The following is a 23,408-nucleotide window of genomic DNA, read 5'->3' on the forward strand; positions in this document are numbered from 1 at the left end:
CGTCCCGCTGGCACTCACATGCTCTCTCTCTCTCAAAATAAATAAATAAAACATCTTAAAAAATGGCAACAGCAAATGACATATATTCTAATAAAATTTTGGTAACAGGTGTAAAATGAAAGACTATGAAACCCAATCACTTTTAATCATTATTAAGTTTGTGTTAGTCTTTATTAAAACAAAAAAAAAATCAAAAATTCAGACACTGGATTACATGATATATACAAGAATATACAAAAGTAAAAGAAAAAAGTACATATATACTACATTAATTAGCAAAGCAGAAATTTGTTATCTGGTCATTGTATCTCAAATCCAAATGTTTACATCCAGGACGTCACAGAGGTAACTTCTTTTTGTACCTAAAGTAAAAATAAATCTATTTAATAGAAGACAATAAAACAGCGTTCATTTGTGAAGTGCCTAATAACAATTTCAGTGTATTAAAATTCTAACCTAAGACATAGAGAGAGAGAGAGAGACATTTTGCCATGCTCTAATTCCAATTCATTTTGTACTCTTGGGTTCATATAAGTTCAACCACCTCAAAAACACTCAAGACTGACTTACACAGCATTCAGTGTCACAGACAGATAACAGCCTGAAGAGTTTGGCCCATTCTAGTGCTAGCATTTAAATTCATACCTTTCTCTGGAAAGACTACAGGGTATATAACATTCCTATCTGCTTGTAATTAGGAAGCAGGGAAGTCAAAACACAGGCTATTCCTTTCCTGTCCATCCAAAACTGACTCTATGTTTAAGCATGTTGAAAAAAGAAAATATAAAGAGTCATTTGTTAAGGTTGTTCATTTTTAAAAGGATCATAGTAACAAGGGTTTCCTTAATTTTTGTGTCCCTTATTAAAATAAATGTCAGCATACCATCAAAAACAAAGAATAAAACTGCTGCTTTTCAGTTACCTTATTGAGCTCTGGAAATAGTTCTTGTATCACAATGTCCAATAAAACATAAGTCAGCTAAAGCACCAAAACAAAAATTTTTAAGGCATTAGACAAAAAACCATAAAAATGATAAACACAAAATTCAGGACTGTGGTTATGTCTAAATGAGAAAGCAGAGAGCAGAACTCAAATATACATGTGGACATTTTATTATTATGCTGCATAATTCATTTTATCTTAACTATTTTATACATAACAAAATTTTGAAGAAGGAAGCAGGATACAAAATTTTAACTTATTAGGATCTCAACAAAATATGTACATACTGCACTATATATGTAGTGTTAACTGGTTATTCTAATGTAATCTGAATGATAGAATTCTTAATTTTTTAAATTTTACTTTATTTCATGAATTTTGTATAAATTCCAAATTTTCTACAATGAATCTATGTTTATTTTAAGTCAAAACTACTTATGTTATAAAGAAAAAAAAGTAAACTAGAGAACAAACTGATGGTTACCACAAGGCAAGGGGAAATGGGTGCTATAGGGGAAGGGGACTAAGAAAGAGTACACTTATCCTGATGAGGACTGAGTAATATATAGACTGGTTAAATCACATTATATACTTGAAACTAATATGACACTATATGTTAATTATACTGGAATTAAAATAGAAAACTTAATTAAAAAAATTAAAAAGTAGTCAGCAAAAAAGAGTAACAAAGATGAAACATTTTTTTTCTATCCGAATGTTTGAAGTGCACCACCTTGAGAGTGTCACTTCACAATAACATACCAGAATCCTACTGTGTGTCGTTCACAAAACCTAGCCAACACTAGTCAACCTCCTTTAATGATTTTTACCTGTTTATTGAGAACTGGCTGTTGTAAGCCATCAAATAGAAGTCTGATGCTTTCATACTTGGCTTCTTCACCAATACACTTGACTATCAGATCTAAACAAGAAAGCCAAATGTGAAACATTTCATATTACAAAGTGACTCATCATTTAGTGGACCATAAAGCAAAATCTTCACTCTGTTTCCCAGATATTACACAAAAACTGTAAATCAGCATTTCCTAAACCAGTGTTCTTGCAAAAGCCTCCTGGAAAAAACACTTCTATGGTCAAGAAACTCAGAACCGTATATCCTCCTTCTGGAGATTCACAATGCACCAAGTATACTGCAAGTGCTGAGGAGTGTTGCAGTAAAAAAATTTATATATTGGGGCGCCTGGGTGGCGCAGTCGGTTAAGCATCCGACTTCAGCCAGGTCACGATCTCGCGGTCCGTGAGTTCGAGCCCCGCGTCGGGCTCTGGGCTGATGGCTCAGAGCCTGGAGCCTGTTTCCGATTCTGTGTCTCCCTCTCTTCTCTGCCCCTCCCCTGTTCATGCTCTGTCTCTCTCTGTCCCAAAAATAAACAAACGTTAAAAAAAAAAAAAAATTTATACTATTTATACTGTTATACTATTTACACTATTAAGTGATAAAAGACAGTTGTAAAGTAATACACACTGTGTTATTCCATTCAGATAAAACAAATAAAAATCCCAAAATTATGCATATGCATTTGTATACACATGTATAGAAATGCACAGAAAGGGGCGCCTGGGTGGCGCAGTTGGTTGAGCGTCCGACTTCAGCCAGGTCACGATCTTGCGGTCCGTGAGTTCGAGCCCCGCGTCGGGCTCTGGGCTGATGGCTCAGAGCCTGGAGCCTGTTTCCGATTCTGTGTCTCCCTCTCTCTCTGCCCCTCCCCCGTTCATGCTCTGTCTCTCTCTGTCCCAAAAATAAATAAATGTTGAAAAAAAAAATTTAAAAAAAAGAAATGCACAGAAAAATATTTGTGATGATTAACACCAAGCTGAGTACATGGCTACTTATACACATTGGGGAGATGGCTTCTACTTATTACTATATATTTTTTCATAATGTTTGAATATCTTAGTATCAGGAAAAAAAGTTAACTGTTTAATATAGACTTTCCTCAATGAATATGACCACTTTATTTTGTACTTTTTGCATAATTATTATTAACCATCTTACAGAACAATCTTTTTGGGAAATGTTTAAATACTAATTTAGGATCTAAAAAGTTCTGATTCATGTTTGACCCCACAGATGTCATGTATCACTTTTATTACCAAAGAGTCAGTCCTTACTAAAAACCTCAACTAAACCTTTTCCCCAAGGCAAAAAGTAAAATTATCAAGTAAACCACAGGCCCAAATATGTGTCCTTTCCCCCGCAAACATAATAAAACTCTTAATGATGTTCTTGAAAAAGTTCTCACCTTATGTTTGCTTCTAGGAGATAAATCTAACCCTAAGTGGCAAAGGCCAAATTCAATTTATAACAAGCATAGTAGATCCTTGATCTTTTCAAGATTATGTGGCCCAATATGGATCTTTATGAATCTGCTAATTCACCAATACTATACAGAACTTCCCAATTAATATGTGTGAACCATAATGGACAAAAATAAGTGATCCTTTCAGATCCTTCAGAAATCCTAAGTAAGATTGAGGGGTAGAGGACAACAGAAAGACATGCTAAGTTTACTAAATTATTCCTTCCCAAAAGGAGTCTTGAAGTAGAGGTGATTCAAATTCATGCCTCAGCAAAATAACAAATTATTACATTCAGTGGCTTTCCATGTTGTCCCTGAATATCAAACTAAGACTGTTAAAGCCATGAATGCTAAGGGTCACTATTACAAAACAGGTAAGAAATTATTTCATCATTTACCTACAGAAGACTTACCCCAGAATAGCTTTTATTCACTTTTATATTCAGACCAGGGATTTAACTTAACTATCTTCACACAGAGCAACAGGACTATTCTGAGACTAATTTTTCAATGATGAGAATTCTCTAAGGTACAGTCCAAAGGTACAGTCCAAAGGCTTCTTTGGTTCTTACTCTGTATTTTCTCTCTGGGCATTATTATCCACTACACATAACTTCTATGTCTCTATCCTGTACTGTTCATTAATCCAATTTCAAAACCTGGGTATCTCACTACTTACTAGACATGTCTTCCTGAATACTGTATAGGAACTTCACACTCAAAATATTCTAAACTAAGTATCCTCTGCTTTGACTCCTTGCATCTTTTCCTTGTATTTCCCATCTCTGTAACAGGTTACTACTATTTATTTACCTTGTGGTCCAAGCTTACCTCCTTTACAGGAGAAATGATCATTCTCCTCCTCTGAGACACACTCTGTGACTTGGAACATGCCTTCTCTCTTATCATATGTATGTTTTATCTGTATGTCTGTCTGTCCACTAGACTGAACTACTCAAGTACACTTTTTATATCCCTTGCACTCTGCATAGTGCCTGACATGTGGAAAGAGCTCAATAAATTTGAAATGAACGAATGAATTCTGACCTTTTACTCATAAACACGAGTGAAGCTCTTCTCATTGTAGAGTGGGCAGCAGGATTCCAACTGTCCCACAAACAGATCACTTTGATCAGTCTGATTATAAGTTGTTGCTAAAAAAATCTGGCTGTTGCATAAGTAGAAAAAGCCTGTCTTAAATTTCATTGTGCTTATATTATAAAAACCAAATTTTATTTAACTAATGACTTAATTTTACTTTGTCCTTAGTAACTATTACTAAAATGAAAACTCAAAATAAAAATTGGCCTCAATAATTACTATACATCGTGATCTCAAAGGGGTGCTAATCTGTATTTACTACTTAGATATTACACCTGGAATGTAATTCATCATTTCTTCAAAAGTCTGTTTTGCTCGTTTTTGCTTATCTTGGAGAGAACGAGGTTCAGTGTTTTCACAGAATACAGCATCTAAAATGAAACAAAAAGAAATATTTTCACCTATTATACACGAAGTACTTCTTCATAGCAGAAATACCAATAAACCAGTGAAAAACAAGACACAACAGTACACAAGACCTGAAACAAACACATGAGAAAATACCTCTGAGAAGTGTTATAAGTGAGACCAAACGGTGCTCCTGAAATAGTTGTTCTAGTTTACAATGAAGATAGTAGTCAGTATACATTTCCAAGGTATTTTTAAACAGGATTCGAGTTCCCATTAAGAGATGATGAAGCCAGTCAGGAACTTGGAAAACCACCCGTCCTGAGAGGGATCATATAGAATATTTTGTTAAGATAAACAGGTATTTCAAACATTCTCCAATGTGAAAACACAAAAATGGTAATATTTTATTTGTAAACACTAGTAACTTTAATATGTTCAGGACCATTTGTATCAAATTCTAATAAAAGAAATATCTTTAATTTAAAAAGAAGTTACAATGGGGCAATAGTGAAGAGCATTAATTTGTATCACAGAAGATACAGGACACATGAATGAAAAATAGGTTTTAATATAACCAGACAGACCTTACCTACATACATCAGGTAATCATAGACTCCTTCTACAGTCATCATCTCCATAAAATAATTCTGATTTTGCTTTCTTTCTGTATTCTCAGCACGGTTTGCATTATTCTTAAATAGATCACTGAAAAGCTGAAGTAAAAATTGAAATAGTAAAGAGATGCATAGTTTATTACACCTGCTAATAAACAAACACTAAGGCTAAAGTGACAACAGAACACAGGCATTTAAACCTTTTTTAATCAAAACGAGCATTAGATAGGTTAAGCTCTGTCTCCAAAATTCCACATTTATATCCAAAATTGAATTAAAAATACATTCTCCCCAAAGTAGTACACAAAAGTCTCCATTCATTTAAGACAAAACAGATAATTACCCATAGGAAGAACCCCTTTGTTTTTTTATACCAAAATGAGCAAATAAACATATAAAGATGTATAAATATATTAATGACAGCTAATTTTAAAACTAACATGACTTAAAGATTATAATTCACTAGTTAATTAATTAAAGGGTGTTTAGAGGTGAACATTGAGCTCTAACCAAAGTTTGACAGTAACAGTCATAGTCTGAAAATGTGAAAAAAAAAAAAGATGCAAAAAACTTCTTATAGTAAAAATGATGAAATGCAACGAAATCTCAGCCCTACTTACTCCCAACTATGCAAAAAAAGTCTATTCTTGATAATAATAATAATAATGAAACAGCAGAAATAAAGGAACTAAAAGTATGCTAGAAAAGATCAACAAAGCCAAGAGATTAAAAGGACAAAATCTTTGACAAGATTGATCAAAAAAATAAAAAAGAAAATGACACAAATAATATAAAAAATAAAAGGGGATATAACTACAGATGTTAGAAAAAATTAAAAGGACATTATTGACAACTTCAGGACAAAAAATTTTCAAATTTAGATTGAATAAAAAATGCGTTGAAAAATATAACCTATCGGGGCGCCTGGGTGGCTCAGTCAGTTAAGCGGCAGGCTTCGGCTCAGGTCATGATTTCACGGTCCATGAGTTCGAGCCCCGTGTCGGACTCTGTGCTGACAGCTCAGAGGCTGGAGCCGGTTTCAGATTCTGTGTCTCCCTCTCTCTCTGCCCCTCCCCTGTTCATGCTCTGTCTCTATCTCAAAAATAAATAAACGTTAAAAAAAAATTTTTTTTAAAGAAAAATATAACCTATCAAAACGGACTCACAAAACAAATCTGAAGAATACTATAATCACTAAAGAAATTGTTTGTTTTAATGTTTATTTATTTTTGAGAGAGAATGAGCAGGGAAGGTGCAGGGCGAGAGGGGACAGAGAATCTGAAGTAGGTTCTGCTCTGACTCCGAGCTGACAGTAGAGAGCTCAATTCAGGACTCGAACTCACGAACCACGAGATCATGACCTGAGCCAAAGTTAGACACTCGACTCAGCCACCTAAGCATCCCGAAATTGGTTTTTAAAGAAAACCTTCCTATAAACAAAACTTGAGGCTTAGAGGACTTTAACAACCAATCATATAAATTATTCAAAGAACTAATAATTCCAATTATAATTTTACCAGCAAACAGAAAAAGGTTAATATAACTTTAATACCAAAACCTGACAAGGATTGGGGCACCTGGGTGGCTCAGTCATTTAAGTGTCTGACTCTTGATTTCGGCCCAGGTCATAATCTCATGGTTTGTGAGTTCAAGTCCTGCATCTGGCTCTGTACTGAACATGGAACCTGCTTGAGATCCTCTCTCCCTCCCTCTCTGTCTGCTGCTCCCCTGCTTGTGCTCTTTCTCTCAAGATAAATAAATAATTTTTTTTAAAAAATTGGCAAGGATAGAATGAGAAAGAAAAATTACAGTAAAAACCTTGGTTTGCAAGCATAATTCATTCCAGTAGAGACCAACTCCACCCATAAAGATGGTGCAAACTTCTTTAACCTTATAAAGAATATCTATGAAAAAAGCTACACTATACACTATTTAATGGTGAAATACTGAAATGATTCTCTTTGTACAACAGGTCCTAGCCATGAATGAAACAAAACCACCATTTGCAGATAATGTGTATTAAAGAATTAATAGATATATTACTAAAATTAGTACAAGTCTAGCAAAGTTACTGAATTTAAAAAAATCAACACGTAAAAATTAACTGTATTTATCAAATGAAAGTGATAAAGTGAAAAAAATATTAAAGACACCTTTTATAGTAATAACAAAAAAGTGAGTTTTGGGGTTAAAGGGGGAAGGCTGTCCTTTGAGCTCACATAGCTCCTCATGCTGAGCACTATTCTGGCACTAAACTGAGCTTCCTGTGGACAGGAAATATATCTTTATATTCCAGTGTTGGCACAGGTTAAAATACTTGCTTAATGGATTAAATATTATATAAGCCATTAAGATTAGATAAAATAAGCATCAAATCAACATGACTACATTGTATCAATTTACTTCATGAGTATTAGAAGTTGGTGATTTACAACCTAAGAAAACCACCTTAAAAAATCCCCCAAGGGGCGCCTGGGTGGCTCTGTTGGTTAAGCATTGGACTTCAGCTCAGGTCATGATCTCATGCTTCATACGTTTAAGCCCCATATCAGGCTTTGCACTGACGTGTGGAGCCTGCTTGGGATCCTCTCTCTCCCTCCCTCTCTGTCCCTTCCTCACTCTCTTTCTCCCTTTCTCAAAATAAAGAATAAACTTAAAATAAAAAATCCCCCAAATACGTAAATGTTAGAAATTTGCAAATGCAATTATATAAAGAAAAATTTACCTGTTAAAAGCAAAGATGCAAGCAACTACATAAAATACCCTCCTTACACTGTACAACTGATTTCCATATAAAGGAAATAAGTCCCATTCATTTCATTAACACATGATTCTCCCTACAATGGAAAAGTTGTTCCAAGTAGGGTAACTTCAAACCTTATGACTCTGTCAAACAATAAATATGCAGTACCTTCTTGTTGTTTTCTGAAGTAGGGCTGAGAATGGTCAGTTCTGGTTTACTTGGTTTAGGCTTTGGAGATTCACAAGAATTAATGAAATTCATGATGAAAGGTTCCAAATGCTGGCCTTTCTGTTGTGACATAGAAATCATGGTATGAAAATAAAAAATCAAGATTATGATTTTTAATAATCATATAATGCATTAAAATTCACTGATATTTAAATACGGTTATAACTATCATGTTACAGAATATACGTAAATCAGTTATTCACCTCTTTCATTAGTTTTCCAGGAACAGACTTTATAATTTTACCTGCAATTAAAAGTAAAATATTAATTTTATGAAAGCATAATATACTGCAAAATTGCTCACATGAATACTTCACTAGGTAATTTTTTTTTCACTAGGTAACTTTAAATACTCAAAAGCCAAGTAAAAAAAGTAAAACAATAAAAAATATAACTTACTATTTCACACTCAACAGAAATTTACAATAAATATGGTATTCTTTTTTTTAATGTTTATTTTGAGAGAGAGAGCGCGCGCACACACACACACACACACACACACACACACACGTGCGTGAGCAAGAGGGGGAGGGGCAGAGAGACAAGGGGACAGAGGATCCGAAGTGGGCTCTGTGATGACAGCAGGGAGCCGGATGCGGGGCTCAGGAACCTGTGGGGATTTACTTTAAAATAATCCAGTAGTGTTGGGGTGGGGGGGGCGGTGCGGGAAGGACTGAACAAGGCAAGTGTTGATAACTGTTGCAATAGCGTGAGAAGTTTATTATACAAAATTCTCTACTTTTATGTATATTTGAAATTTTCCATAAGAAATGTTTTCAAAAGATTTTAAACAATGATGAATATATAAAGATATCTAAAAGTATACAAAAGTCAAAAAAATTTTAAGAATTGCTACAACATTTAAATTGGTTAAATAGTTTATAATCTGAATTTTAGGTTAAGAATACATATTCTAATCCTGTTTGCCAAAATCTCTTCTTGATCTTATCTCCAGGTTCCCTTATTTTAAAATATCAAACACCTTGAGATTTTCTCAAACATTAGAAATGCCTTTAAAAATTAGTCAAAATTGATAAATGCGACAAATTTCTTTCAGTTCAATTTAGAAAAAAGTAGGCTTATGGCAATAGCAGAACACATATTAATAAGAAATTAAAATGGAGATTGTTGGGAGCACCTGGGTGGCTCAGTTGGGTGAGTGTCTGACTTTGGCTCAGGTCATGATCTCATGGTTTTTGAGTTCAAGCCCCACATCGGGCCCGCTGCTGTTAGCGCAGAACCCGCTTGGGATCCTCTGTCCTCCTCTCTCTGCCCCTCCCCTGCTTGTGCTCTCCTTCTCAAAAATAAACATTTAAGAATAAAAATAAATAAAATAAAATGTAGATTATTTTATGACATGAAAACCACCTAACCCTCTCCCACCAGACTATTTCTCCTTTCTACCCCCGTTAACTACTCCTCTCTTAGACTTCTCCAAGTTCCTTAAATGACGAGCTTTATTCTCTTTGCTTCTCTGTCTCTTCTACATGCTCTTCCTGAGTCAAATTATGTGCTCAATCTGACTTCATATAACACTCAAATCTCTACTGCTTGCCTGTCTCCTGGCCTCTCCTACCTTACAAAACCTCTCACTGGATTCTATAAACTCAACAAGTTCAGAACTACCCTTAATTTATTCCTTATCTCAGCAAGTAACAGCATCCATCCAAATGTTTAAATAGAAAATCTGGGTCACATCTCTGATCATTTCTTCTTCTTTAGTCAATCCTAGTTGGCAACCAAGTCTACCCAATTCTGTCTTCTAAACATCATATATAACCAAATATAAAACGTTCTCCCATTTTCCCCTGATAAGAAAACCTCCACGTACAAATACCAAGTATTTTGGCTCTGACCGAATGTACTAATTTGAAGAGACACAGATGAAAGCCAAATGCCCACTTGCAACATTTAATTCATTTATTTACTTCTATATATACTTCAGATTATATTTTATAAAATATATTTAGAAATATTGCTTTACTCCATTATTATCTCTTTTTTTTAATGTTTATTTATTTATTTTGAGAGAGAGAGAGCTGAGGAGGGGCTGGGAGAGACGGGGAGAGAGATCCCCAAGCAGTACCTGCACTGTCAGCACAGAGCCTGATGTGGGGCTCGAACTCACAAACCATGAGATCATGACCTGAGCCCAGATCAAGAGTCAGACGCTTAACCAACTGAGCTACCCAGGTGCCCCTACCTCCATTATTATCTTTAACAATCCAAATTTTTCCTGCCTTTATCTCTGTGGTCTATACTGAACTTTATGTAAAAGAAACCATCTTAATGGTTTTAAGATTAACAATGTTGTTGCAAATAGCTACACGTTATAGGTATTCATTTTATGAATCTACCACAATTTATCTGTCTACTCTATTGGTGATGAACATTTGTATTATTTCCAGTTTTAGTGACTGGTTATAAACAATAATGCTATGAACATTCTTTAATATGAATATAAGATTCTCTAGAGTATATATCTCAGAGAGGAACTACTGGGTCATTCAGTTCTATACCAAACTGTTTTCCCAATTAGTTTCCAATTTATATTCCTACTAACAGTGTATAATAAGTCTATTAGAATTTGATACATGGTTTCACTATATAAACTACTCTTCCTTCATTAATCTGAAAATGATTATTTCAGTTTATCCACTTCTTAAAAATTTTTAAGTATGTTTATTTATTTTGAGAGACAGAGACAGAACACACCCATGGGGAAGGGACAGAGAGAGAGGGAGAAAGAGACAATCCCAAGCAGGTTTCACACTGCCAGCATGGAGCCTGATGCAGGGCTCAAATTCATGAACCGTGAGATCATGACCTGAACCGAAATCAACAGTCAAACACTTAACTGACTGAGCCACCCAGGCACCTCTCAGTTTATCCTCTCATACATGACTCTTTAAACTGACTTACCAAGATTTACATCTGGTAGTATCTTATCAAGAAATTGTGTTTCCCCGCCATTGGGGGAGAGAAAATCCGCCAGAAGTTGACTATTACTCAGTTCTGGGTGCTGCAGAAGTTTCTTAAATGAAAAAGGAAAAAAAAAGGGAAAAAACAGCTTAATAACCCGAAGGGTGATCAAAACTATATTAAAATGATTAAAAAAAACAATTATAAATCCTCAAAAGCTATTTTCTCTGCAGAATAACAAAACTACATTTGTAGAAAGAATATATCACATAGCAGATAAGACTTCAACCTCTACAGTCAGACATGAAAGAATTTGAATTCTGGCTCTCTTCCATTTACCAGTGAGGTATCCCTAAGAAAAGTTCCTAAACTACCTAAGAGTTTCCTCAAGTGTAAAATGAAGATAATACTACTCCTTACTTTATAACGTTATTATATAAAGCATTTAGCACAGTACCTGATACACAGGAAGATTAAACATTAGCTAATATTATTTCTGTGTCTCAACTATAAAACAAGTACTACAATATCTTGATAATTAAAAGAAGTTGGCACAAGGGTTTTGAAGAAAACTAAATGTAGAAATGTGAACTTGAAAAATTTGTTGTCTGTTCTTCTTGCAACACTATTTTCTTACAAGATAAACTGACTTTTTAAAGCCAAAATTAACCCAGTCTTACCTAATATTGTTTTGTAACTTGAAACAGTTGCAAAACTTTATGAGCAGAAATCTGTATAAATGAAATACCAGTAATAGCAACCTTTAGCTCCATATCACCAGAAAATACTCTTCTAGAATGCAGTACTTCCAATTCTTAGAAAGATTTAGTCCATTCAAATAATGGGTTAATGGTATCAACAAAGGCAAAGGTTAACACTCCTATATGCTGCATTCAAATATCCTTGCAGACGTTAATAATTTAAAGTTAATAACATAATAATAATAAAATATTTCATATTTCAATTTTCACGCCACCAAAAACTTATATAATGAATATTTTCTGGGCTGAAGTATTCAACAGTTTAAACACAAGAAATAAAATGTAAATATTCCTTTATACTGTTGAGTATTTTTTTTAACTTAAAATACTTACTTTGGGCAAAGAGGCATCCAAATTTAACTGAATACTTAATAAAATCTAAAAAATGTCATGGCCAAATAAAGAAAAGGTTTTTTTAGGGGGCATCTGGGTGGCTCAGTTGGTTAGGCTTCTGACTTTGACTCAGGTCATGATCTCACCGCCCATGAGTTCAAGGCCCATATCGGACTCTGCTGTCAGCATAGAGCCTGCTTGGGGATCTTCTGTCTCCCTCTCTCTCTGATCCTCCCCCACACCTTCTCTCTCAAAAATAAACAAACATTAAAAAAAAAGATTTTTTTAACAAAACAAAAAAAGTAAAAAGTATCCACTCTTTGGTCTTAAGCACTTGATTAAAGAAAGATGGTCATTAATTTTATATTAGTCTCAAGTAAGCACCTTTTTTTTTTTGAGAGAGAGCAAGCGAGCACACGAGCGAGCATCCACAAGAAGGAGAGGGATGGAGGGAGAAGAAGAGAGAGAATCCCAAGCAGGCTCTGGCTGTCAGTGCAGAGCCCAATGCAGGGTTCAATCTCACAACCGTAAGATCATGACCTGAGCCGACACCAATAGTCGGATGCTTAACTGACTGAGCCACCTAGGCGCCCCTCAAGTAAGTAACTTAAATTGACTGCATCAACAATGGAAAACACATACCAATTACATTGTTTATATAACACCATGTGCACACACTAAAAAATAAAATAAAATTCGGACACCTGGGTAGCTCAGGGGGACCCTGGGTGGCTCAGTCGGTTAAGCATCTGACTCTTGGTTTCAGCTCAGATCGTGATCTCACAGTTCGTGGGTTCGAGCCTGGCATTAGGCTCTGCACTGGCAGTGCAGTGCCTGCTTGGGATCCTCTGTCTCTCTCTCTCTCTGCCCCTCCCCTACTCACTCTGTCTCTTTCTCAAAAATAAATAAACTTAAAAAGAAAAGAATTTTAGAAGTCCACATTGACAGGTATTTATAAAGCAAAATATATATATACAAGAGAAAAAAAGATTAGAGAATGCTAGGATTAGCAATGTTTTAAATTAAGTTACTACTATACCTGTAGATATTCCTGAAATTCTTCTCTCTTTGACTTTAAGAATTCATAATTTTTGGGGCCAATGATCCTCTTGGAAGGAAGCTGGGCATCAGGAAATGTGCCTGAAATTAATATATATGTAAGTTATTACTATGTTCTGCTACCATCTTTAAAACCTAATTTATAATTCACTATGGCAAAATCAGATTCACAATGCTCTTACAGAGATGTGGCATTATCTTTAAAGTAATCTTGACAAAATCCATGAGCTTCACTTCAGAAGTCCAAACCAAAGAACCTGAATATACAGATATCCAAAATTTCACCAACTCTTCATTGACAAAGACTTATTTAGCCTTCGATACTAGTAAAAAAGCTTCAAAAACTTATCATGAGATTATCTTGAAGTTGGTGGGATTCTACTCAACAAAATCTTACAAAGAAATACCTACTCTATCATGGGAGAAAAGGTAGCATTCTGCTAATACTATACAAACTTAAAAAAACAAAATTTAAAAACCATGGACATTCAGGGCACCTGGGTGGCTCAGTTGATTGGGCATCTGACTTCGGCTCAGGTCATGATCTCATGCTTCATGGGTTAGAGCCCCGTGTTGGGCTCTGTGCTAACAGCTCAGAGCCTAGAGCCTGCTTCAGATTCTGTCTCCCTCTCTCTCTGCCCTGCCCCTCTTACTGTGTCTCTGTCTCTCAAAAATGAATAAATGTTAAAAAAAAAATTAAAAAAAAATAAAAACAAAAAACATGGACTTGCTTTCTCAAATAGGGCTGACTAGAAATTTAAATACCAAAAAAGAAAAATATTGTTGGGAATCCAATCAACTTAGGTTGATCCAGGACTTTAAAGTATAGAATAAATTATCTTCTCTCAACTCTAAACCCAAAGGAAAATTTCTCAGAGAAAGAATGAGACAAGAATGACATTGCACAAAACTGGCAGAGAAAAAGAAAAACCATTTTTTAAATTTATTTATTCATTTATCTATCTATCTATCTATCTATCTATCTATCTATCTATCTATTTAAGAGAGAGCAAGCGGAGGGGGGCAGAGGAAGAGAGAGAAGAGAATCTTAATTGTGTAGAGCCCGATGCAGGACTCAACCCCACGATCCTGGGATCATGACCTGAGCCAAAATCAAGGATCAGACGCTCAATCAAGTGAGCCACTCAGGTGCCCCAAGAGAAAACCATTTAAAGACAAGTACAAATTCAAAATCTAAGCAAAAAGATTGGAATGGGACCTTGTATTTTTTTTTACCTTCCTGTAGTCTCTTTATCAAGTGTTTTACTTAGAGCACTTAGTAAAGAAGGGTAAAAAAGGTTCCTGTCCTCAATAGAGAACCAACCTGAATTTGGATCAGGGACACTCCACAAAGCTGGTCTAAAAGAAAAAGATTCAGAATACACAAATAGAACTCACCAATCTACATGCAAAATGACTGGAAATACTTTATAACTACATCCTTGATATTAACTAAAATAGATAAGACAGACTGAGAGGTGAAGAGAATACCTAAAAAAAGGAAAGTGCTCCCCTTTTCTGATTGATCTAACCTTAAAAGAAATATTACAAGTTTTGTCTTCATATCTAAATCTAAGAGCTAAATCAAAACATTTGTCATGATTCAGAGCAAACATGTTTATCAAGAAAGATGGTAGTAAAAGAGCAGAGCAACTCTAAAATGCCTGGTTTAAATTCTCTGCCACATGGAAATAAACAAAAATTAAACTGGAGAGAGAAACTTTTCTACAATACAATTAAACAATAGCTATCTTTTAAATTTTAATATTATTGAGGTGCCTGGGTGGCTCAGTCAGTTAAGTGTCCAACTTTAGCTCAGGTCATGATCTTGCAGTTCGTGAGTTCAAGCCCCCGGTGTTGGGTTTTCTGCTGACAGCTCAGAGTCTGGAGCCTGCTTTGGATTCTGTCTCCCTCGCTCCCTGCCCCTCTCCTGCTCGTGCTCTCTCTTTCCCTCTCTCTCTCATAAATATTTTTTTAAAAATTAATAAGTAATACATGTATACTGTAAAAACTTCAAAAATATTTGTAAGCAGAAATAAGATAAAAACAGTACATTCCTATATTAACAGCAGTGTACATAAGTGTTAAGTATTACACTTCTTTGCATAATTACTTAAAATGAAAAAATGAATCTAGTTCAACAGCTTCTTCAAGAAAGCTAATACTAAAATGTAATGTTTTATACAAAAAGGACAACATACCATGAAACTCTGTTAGTTTTGATTCAAGTACATAGAATTCAAGATATCTTCTATAGACAGACCAATGTTCAGGCTCATGCCCAACTGTAAATTGAATGGATACACAGTAAGTAATAAATAATTTTATAAACTACTATAAGAAATTCTTCCAGTCTTAATGATTTATTATTCCTTAACATCACATTATTAACATATTTTATCCCATATCTTAATTTTAAATTTCTTAAGGGACTGATAAACTTCACCTATTTATGAAGTTATCTCAAAACACATTTTTCTAGAAAAGAATCATAGAGCTGACAGAAATTTAAAACAATTATACAGTCAAGATTTTTAAGTGTCACAGAAATAAATTATGTATTTCATAAAAACTTGTAATCAATTTTGGGTCCCTCAAATATTTACCAATTGTCCTGATCTAATACAGTATAGAACAGCACTATCAAACAGAGCTATCTGCAATTCTGAAATGTTCTCTATTATCTGCATTAATATAGTAGATATTAGCCACATGTAGTTATTGATCACTTGAAATGTGACTATTGTAAGTAAGGAACTAAAATTTTAATATAATTTAATTTTAACTGGTACATGAAGCTAGTGGCTACCAAACTGAATAGCACAAAGTAATGGTTTACACAATGAGTTGAGTCAGACTGCCTATTCCAATCCCAGCTTCCCCATTTATTAAGTGAACTAGAACAAATAACCTCACTGTGCCTTAAGTTGCTTAGAATAAAAATAAGTGGGGCGCTGGGGTGGCTCAGTCAGTTTAGCATCTGTCTCTTGATTTTGGCTCAAGTCATGATCTCAGGATCATGGGATTAAGCCCCGTGTCAGGCTCAGCACTGAGTATGGAGGCTGCTTGGCATTCTCTCTCTTCTTCTTTCTTTGCCCCTCTACCTCTCTCTCTCTCTCTCTCTCTCTCTCTCTCTCTCTCTCTCTGTCAAGAACAAATAAATAGGGGCGCCTAGGTGGCTCAATTGGTTAAGCGTCCAACTACAGCTCAGGTCATGATCTTGTGGTTTGTGGGTTCACACCCCACATCGGGCTCTGTGCTAACAGCTCAGAGCCTGTAGCCTCCTTCGGATTCTGTGTCTCCTCTCTCTGTCCCTCCCCTGCTCACACTCTGTCTGTCTCTCTCTCTCAAAAATAAATAAACATTAAAAAGTTTTTTTAAAAAGAACAAATAAATATTTTTAAATAAAAAAAAAAAAAGAAAAACAAATAAGGGGAATTATTAGCACTGACCTTCATGCTGTAATACTTCATCAGTCCTCTCTCAAAACCATTTCCTAACACTGCCATTTTCTTTCCTTCTTTCACCACAAACAGTTCCCTCTTCCTGAGCTCAATTTTATCTTTCTGTTCATCATTCCCAAAATGTGCACAAGTTTGATGTGCTTTTGTTTACACTGAATGCCCTACTTCTTGGGCAAAAGCCAGGGTGGTGTCTGTTATCTCATCATGGATACTATTTACACCTATATCTATTAGTCCACACCTGAAACAACCAAAAGAAGACAGGAAAACATGATGAAAACCTCTCACATTGTGTTTTATCACATTTTTATAAATTCTAATTAGCCCACAACAATGGAGGAGGAGAAATGCTGTCTTAATGAAATTGGTATAATACCCGATATAGTGCTATGTGGGTTACTAATAATAAGTATAATGGCTAATGATGGTAGCAAAACCATTAAAAGAACATTACATAAAATGCCCTGCTGCATTGTCAGGTGTCTCACAGGTGGCATATGCATTGGTTGAACAAACTAATTAGTTAAGTGGTACTAGAGATAACCTAGAAAAGCCTAAGTTTTCATTCAATTTTCTGTTCGGACACTTATCTTTTGAATGTTTGCTTATTTTTGAGAGAGAGAGGAGGAGAGGCAGAGAGAGAAGGAGACAGAAGATCCCAAGCAGGCTCTGCACTGACAGCAGATGCAGGGCTTGAAACCCATGAACCGTGAGATCATGACCTGAGCCAAAGACAAACGCTCAACTGACTGAACCAACCAGGCGCCCCCAGACACTTATCTTTTGGACATGCAGTCATACTCAATAGTTACAAATGGCAAAATGTTTACCATTCCTGACAAATAGACTAACTGGCGCCTTTTAAGAAATGTATTCAGAGAACTTCCTACCTGCTCTTCTATCATTTCTTTCAACATCAATACAAAACACAGGTATTCTCTCCTTCTTCTCCTTCCTTTCAGAGGAGGGATCTTCAAAAAAGTCTACATATGGAATGCTAATTTTCCATGCAGCAAGGTTTCGGGGAGTATTAGGTGTGCTCACAGCTTCCACTGGAGAATCATCTTCCATTACAACAATACCTTCTTCAATCTAGAAAAAAAATCATCAGAAAAAAATTTAATATTTCCAGGTCCTCAGACCTATAGCATACAAGATACAACTATAAAGAATGTGCCCATATAAATTCCTAATTTTCTACTACTTCTGAAATTAAAAGATACTAAATTTTCTACTAAAAATATAAAGATAAATTAAAACTAACAAGTTACTAGCATCAACTCCAGGTTCTGTCATATCACCTGTATGTGCAAATTCCATAGAAAGGAGAAAATAGGCACTTCAGAGATTAACGATATTGAAAATACACAAGTATAAAAAAATATTTAACTTTGGTAATAAGAAGAAAAAATTAATGTACTGATATTTTTTCGTTTTGACAATATGTATTTTTTTAACTTTTTTTTTTTTTTTAATTTATTTTTGAGACAGAGAGAGACAGAGCATGAACAGGGGAGGGGCAGAGAGAGAGGGAGACACAGAATCGGAAACAGGCTCCAGGCTCTGAGCCATCAGCCCAGAGCCCGACGCGGGGCTCGAACTCACAGACCACGAGATCGTGACCTGAGCTGAAGTCGGACGCTTAACCGACTGCGCCACCCAGGCGCCCCGACAATATGTATTTAGAAAGAACCATAACACAGTTTCAACTAAGTACAGGTGGTCGCTGACTTAAGATAGTTAAACTTACGATTTTTCAAATTTACCAAGATGCAAAAGCGATATGCATTCGGCAGAAACTATACTTTGAATTTTTAAAAAATTTTTTGACGTTTATTTATTTAATTTCAGAGAGAGAAAGAGCACAAGCGGGGGAGGAAGAGGAACAGAGAGACAGGGAGAAAGAGAGAGTCCCAAGCAGGTCCTGAGTTGTCAGCATGGAGCATGATGTGGGTCTTGCAAGGTAAACAACCAATACATTATACAACCATTTTTTTTACTTTCAGTACAGTATTCAATAAATCACAAAGGTAAACAACCAATACACTATACAACCATTGTTTTTACTTTCAGTACAGTATTCAATAAATTACATAAGACAGTCAACACCTTATGATACAATGGGCTTTGAGTTAGATGATTTTGCCCAACTGTAGGCTAATGTTAAGTGTTCAGAGCTTGTTTAAAGTAGGTTATTTTCAACTTATAATGGGTTTATCAGAATGTAATCCCATTGTAAGTTGAAGAAGATCTTTTAACTCCTTTCTGGGAATGCAGTCTAATGAAAGTATTTATTCCAAGTCAATCTTTTTAAAAGTGTGGAAAAGATACAAGTATAAATATATTCACTACAGCTTAAGTAATGTCAAAAATGAAAAATTGCCTGAAAGGGATCCACCTTCATAGAATTAAGGTTATTTTTTCATCTCTTGGCTTCTAAAATTTTCATAATATAAATGTCTAAAATAATATTTTAAAATATTACATGAAGAACAATTATTTTTAGAAAGAAATTTTATTTTATTTATTTTTTTTTTTTTTTAACATTTATTCATTTTTGAGACAGAGAGAGACAGAGCATGAACGGGGGAAGGTCAGAGAGAGAGGGAGACACAGAATCCGAAACAGGCTCTAGGCTCTAAGCTGTCAGCACAGAGCCCGACACGGGGCTGGAACTCACAGACCGCGAGATCATGACCTGAGCCGAAGTCGGACGTCCAACCGACTGAGCCACCCAGGCGCCCCTAGAAAGAAATTTTAAACATGTTCTAGAACTACACATACAGAAAGGAGGAAAAACTGTCCCAACTTAATTAAATTAGAAAAAATCCTCTAGAGAAGCCTGGATGCCTCAGTAGGTTATGTGTCTAACTCTCGATTTCGGCTCAGGTCATGATCCCACAGTTTGTGGGTTCGAGCACTGCACCGTGCTTACACTGTGAGTGCAGAGCCTGCTTAGGATTCTTTCTCTCCCTCTCTTTGCCCCTCCCCTGCTCATGCTTGCTCGCTCACTCTCTCTGTCTCAAGTAAACATTTTTAAAAAATTAGAAAAACTGGGATGCCTGGGTGGCTCAGTTGGTTAAGCGTCTGACTTCGGCTCAGGTCATGATCTCACAGTCTGTGAGTTTGAGCCCTGAGTCGGGCTCTGTGCTGGAGCCTGCTTTGGGTTCTGTGTCTCCGTCTTTCTCTGCCCCTCCCCCACTTGTGCTGTCTCTTTCTCTCTCAAAAATAAATAAAAATTTTAAAAAATTGGCAAAAAAAAAAAAAAGAAGAAGAAGAGAACCTCTGAATTGGCACATTAAAACACCTGGTCACTTATACATCTAAAATTCATGTTAAAGAAAGCCAAATATTACAGATAAAACACATCCCTCTTGAATATACTTTTTTAAGGCAATGAGTCAAAGATTTCTCGTACTTAACAAGAAATCTGAAAAGTCTATTCTGAGCAAACCAGTAGTGGAGAGAGATTTATTTCCACAATTTTAGCACCCTAACTTTCACTCTCAATTCTACTTCTTCCCACACCTGGCAGTCACCTTTTTTTTTTTAAGTTTTATTCATGTTCTTAATGTTTATTTATTTTTGAGTGGGTGGAGGGACAGAGAGAGGGAGACAGAGGATCCAAAGCAGGTTCCACACTGACAGCAGAGCCAGACTTTGGGCTCGAACCCACGAACCATGACATCATGACCCGAGCCAAAGTCAGATAATTAACCAACTGAGTCACTCAGGTGCCCCAGTTTTATTTATTTTGAGAAAGAGAGAGAGAGAGAGAGAAAGGAACACACACAAGTGGGGTAAGGGCAGAGAGAGAGAGAGAGAGAGAGAGAGACAGAGAGACAGACCCAAGCAGATTCTGCACTGTTAGGGCAGAGCCTGATGCAAGGCTTGAACTTATGAACCACAAGATTATGACCTGAGCCAAAGTCAGATGCTTAACTGAATGAGCCACCCAGGTGCCTCAGCCACCTCTCTTCTAAGTGAATTCTCCTCTCCCACAAAGTCCCTTAGCAATTATTCTTTTTTTTTTTTAATTTTTTTTAATGTTTATTTATTTTTGAGAGAGAGAGAGAGACAGCACACGAGCAGGGGAGGAGCAGAGAGAGAGGGAGACACAGAATCCGAAGACAGGCTCCAGGCTCTGAGCTGCCAGCACAGAGCCCGACGCGGGGCTCGAACTCACAAACCATGAGACCATGACCTGAGCCAAAGCCAAACACTCAACCAACTGAGCCACCCAGGCGCCCCGCAATTATTCTTTTCTTTCTTGTTCTAAAATGGCTTTCCATAATCCCTAATAAGACTGTTGGTGATCTTAGGAGGACTTCTTAATACTCTATTGAAAACAAAGTCATCAATTCCTAAAAAGGAAGGAAAAGAAACCATAAAAACAGATAATATGTGTTGGGTTTTGCCTTTTTGGGATAAGGCTATCTCCTTACACACCTGACACAAAAACAGAGAGAATTTGTGAGTGAAATGCCCACTCCACCATTTGGAGCCTGAGGTATAGGGCAGCATTTTCCATGGCTATTACAACTGTATTTTTGTCAATGGATTCAGCTTCTGAGATATAAGAAGGGTAAATCAATAATAAAATGATAGATAATTTAACAAGTTGACTAAATGCCAAAAAATAGACATTCTTGGGGTACCTGGCTAGCCCAGTCGGTGGAGCATGTAACTCTTGATCTCAAGGTCATGAGTTCAAGCCCCACACTGGACTCCATGCTGACAGCTTAGAGCTTGGAACCTGCTTCAGATTCTGTGTCTCCCTAGCTCTCTGCCCCTCCCCCACTCACGCTGGCTGTCTCTCTCGAAAATAAATAAAAACATTTAATATTAAAAAACAAATTTAAAAAATTTGTAAAAATAGACATTCTTTTTTTAAAAATTTTTTAATGTTTTATTTATTTTTAAGGCAGAGACAGAGCATGTGTGGGGATGGGGCAGAGAGAGAGGGAGACACAGAATCTGAAGCAGGCTCCAGGCTCTGAGCTGCCAGCACAGAGCCCGACACGGGGCTTGAACTCATGAACTATGAGATCATGACCTGAGCCGAGGTGGACACTTAACCAACCGAGCCACCCAGGCACCCCCAAAAAATAGACATTCTTAAATAAAAAGAACTTCCCCAAAATCAATCTAAGAAAGAAAATGGGAGAACAAAATTCTTAGCAACATAAAAATATCAATGAAACAAAGGACGTTTTAAAATGTATTACTGTTACTGCTACCATTTAAAAGGTGTTTTTATCAAAAGAGGTTAATGAATAATCTCTAGATTATTCAGAGAATAATTATTCTAGTTAGAGAAATATTTATTTCTTCAAAGAATTTTGATGTTATATGATATTTTTTGAAAGTAAATAAATATTATAAACCAAAATTTTATGAAAAGGAAAACCAAGTACTTTCTTGTTTTCAAATAGATGTTCCCTCTACAAAGAGAATAGAGAATAAGGGCAGCAGAAGATAAAAGACAAAAAGATGTCCCCCTGTTTCCTTGAGAAGTATTAACAGTCTCACTATTATATTTTCCTATGTGGAGATTAACTACCAATACACCATTGGGCTATTTGCAAATCAGTTCTGAACTTGGGACAGATACATATATTTTCATACAGATTCAATCTTATGCAGTGGACTTTGGTTCCCAGGCTAGTATACATATGTCTATCTCACAATTTACATTCATATATTTATGAAAACTAATTCTATTCTAATACTGTATACTGATTACTATGCTTACCATATGCTAGGCACTGTTCTAAGCACTTTATGCATACTACTTATTTAATCCTCACAACACCCTTAAGTAAGTTAGATACTATAATCCCCATTTCACATGTGAGGAAACTAAATCACAATAAAATTAAGCAATTTACCCAAGGTCACATAGCAAGGCAATATTGCCACCAAATGATCACATCAATGTTTCTAAAAGAAAATGTCTTGGGGCGCCTGGGTAGCTCAGTTGGTTAAGTGTCCGACTTTGGTTCAGGTCATGATCTCACCAGTTCATGGGTTTGAGCCCCCCATCGCACTCTCAGAGCCTGGCGCCTGTTTCAGATTCCGTGTCTCCCTCTCTCTCTGCCCCTCTCCTGCTTGTGCTCTGTCTCCATCTCTCTCAAAAATAAATAACGAACACTAAAAAAATTATTTAAAAAAATAAAATAAGTAAAAGAAAATGTCTTCCAGTTCCCATATTTGAATCACAAAGTACTTTTTAGTTGCGGTAGTGAGAGTTTCCTCTAAACTTCCTAAACAAGACAAAGACAATTCTCTAAGGTCCCATAGCTAAAAACTAGCACAGTGCTGGGGAGCCTGGCTGGCTCAGTTGGAAGAATATGTGCCTCTGATCTCACGGTCATGAGTTGGAGCCCCACACTGGGGGTAGAGATTACTTAAAAAAATAAACTTGAAAAGAAAAGAAAGAAAAGAAAAGAAAAAAAAGAAAAGAAAAGAGAAGAGAAGGGAAGGGAAGGGAAGGGAAGGGAGGGGAAGGGAAGGGAAAAGAAAAAAGAAAAGAAAAGAAAAGAAAAGAAAAGAAAAGAAAAGAAAAGAA

At 35.9% G+C, this 23,408-nt stretch overlaps 1 protein-coding gene across 9 annotated transcripts in view; it reads right to left on the reverse strand.

Moving 5' to 3' along the window:
• The window catches only part of SNX14 (sorting nexin 14), a 102,312-nt gene that overhangs the window by 23,367 nt on the left and 55,537 nt on the right, over nucleotides 1–23,408 (reverse strand). For 5 of the 9 annotated variants that reach the window (XR_005789868.1, XR_005789869.1, XM_040474090.1 and 2 more), the window contains 11 exons: nucleotides 17,728–17,929; nucleotides 15,575–15,658; nucleotides 13,354–13,454; nucleotides 11,221–11,332; nucleotides 8,502–8,542; nucleotides 8,239–8,358; nucleotides 5,303–5,426; nucleotides 4,867–5,031; nucleotides 4,638–4,733; nucleotides 1,774–1,865; nucleotides 923–979 (listed from right to left, as the gene is read on the reverse strand). Coding sequence is in view for 7 of the 9 variants with exons in the window: in XM_040474090.1 (XP_040330024.1) it covers nucleotides 923–979; nucleotides 1,774–1,865; nucleotides 4,638–4,733; nucleotides 4,867–5,031; nucleotides 5,303–5,426; nucleotides 8,239–8,358; nucleotides 8,502–8,542; nucleotides 11,221–11,332; nucleotides 13,354–13,454; nucleotides 15,575–15,658; nucleotides 17,728–17,929 (1,194 nt within the window). In the remaining 2 variants the exon portion in view is untranslated. Of the gene's footprint in view, nucleotides 1–136; nucleotides 363–922; nucleotides 980–1,773; nucleotides 1,866–4,637; nucleotides 4,734–4,866; nucleotides 5,032–5,302; nucleotides 5,427–8,238; nucleotides 8,359–8,501; nucleotides 8,543–11,220; nucleotides 11,333–13,353; nucleotides 13,455–15,574; nucleotides 15,659–17,727; nucleotides 17,930–23,408 lie in introns of those variants that run through there. The other 4 variants (XM_040474095.1, XM_040474093.1, XM_040474094.1 and 1 more) reach the window with 1 other exon arrangement.

The sequence above is a fragment of the Herpailurus yagouaroundi genome, unplaced genomic scaffold (genome assembly GCF_014898765.1).
Source record: "Herpailurus yagouaroundi ecotype Mexico unplaced genomic scaffold, PumYag 139, whole genome shotgun sequence".
Classification (NCBI taxonomy): Eukaryota; Metazoa; Chordata; class Mammalia; order Carnivora; family Felidae; genus Herpailurus; species Herpailurus yagouaroundi.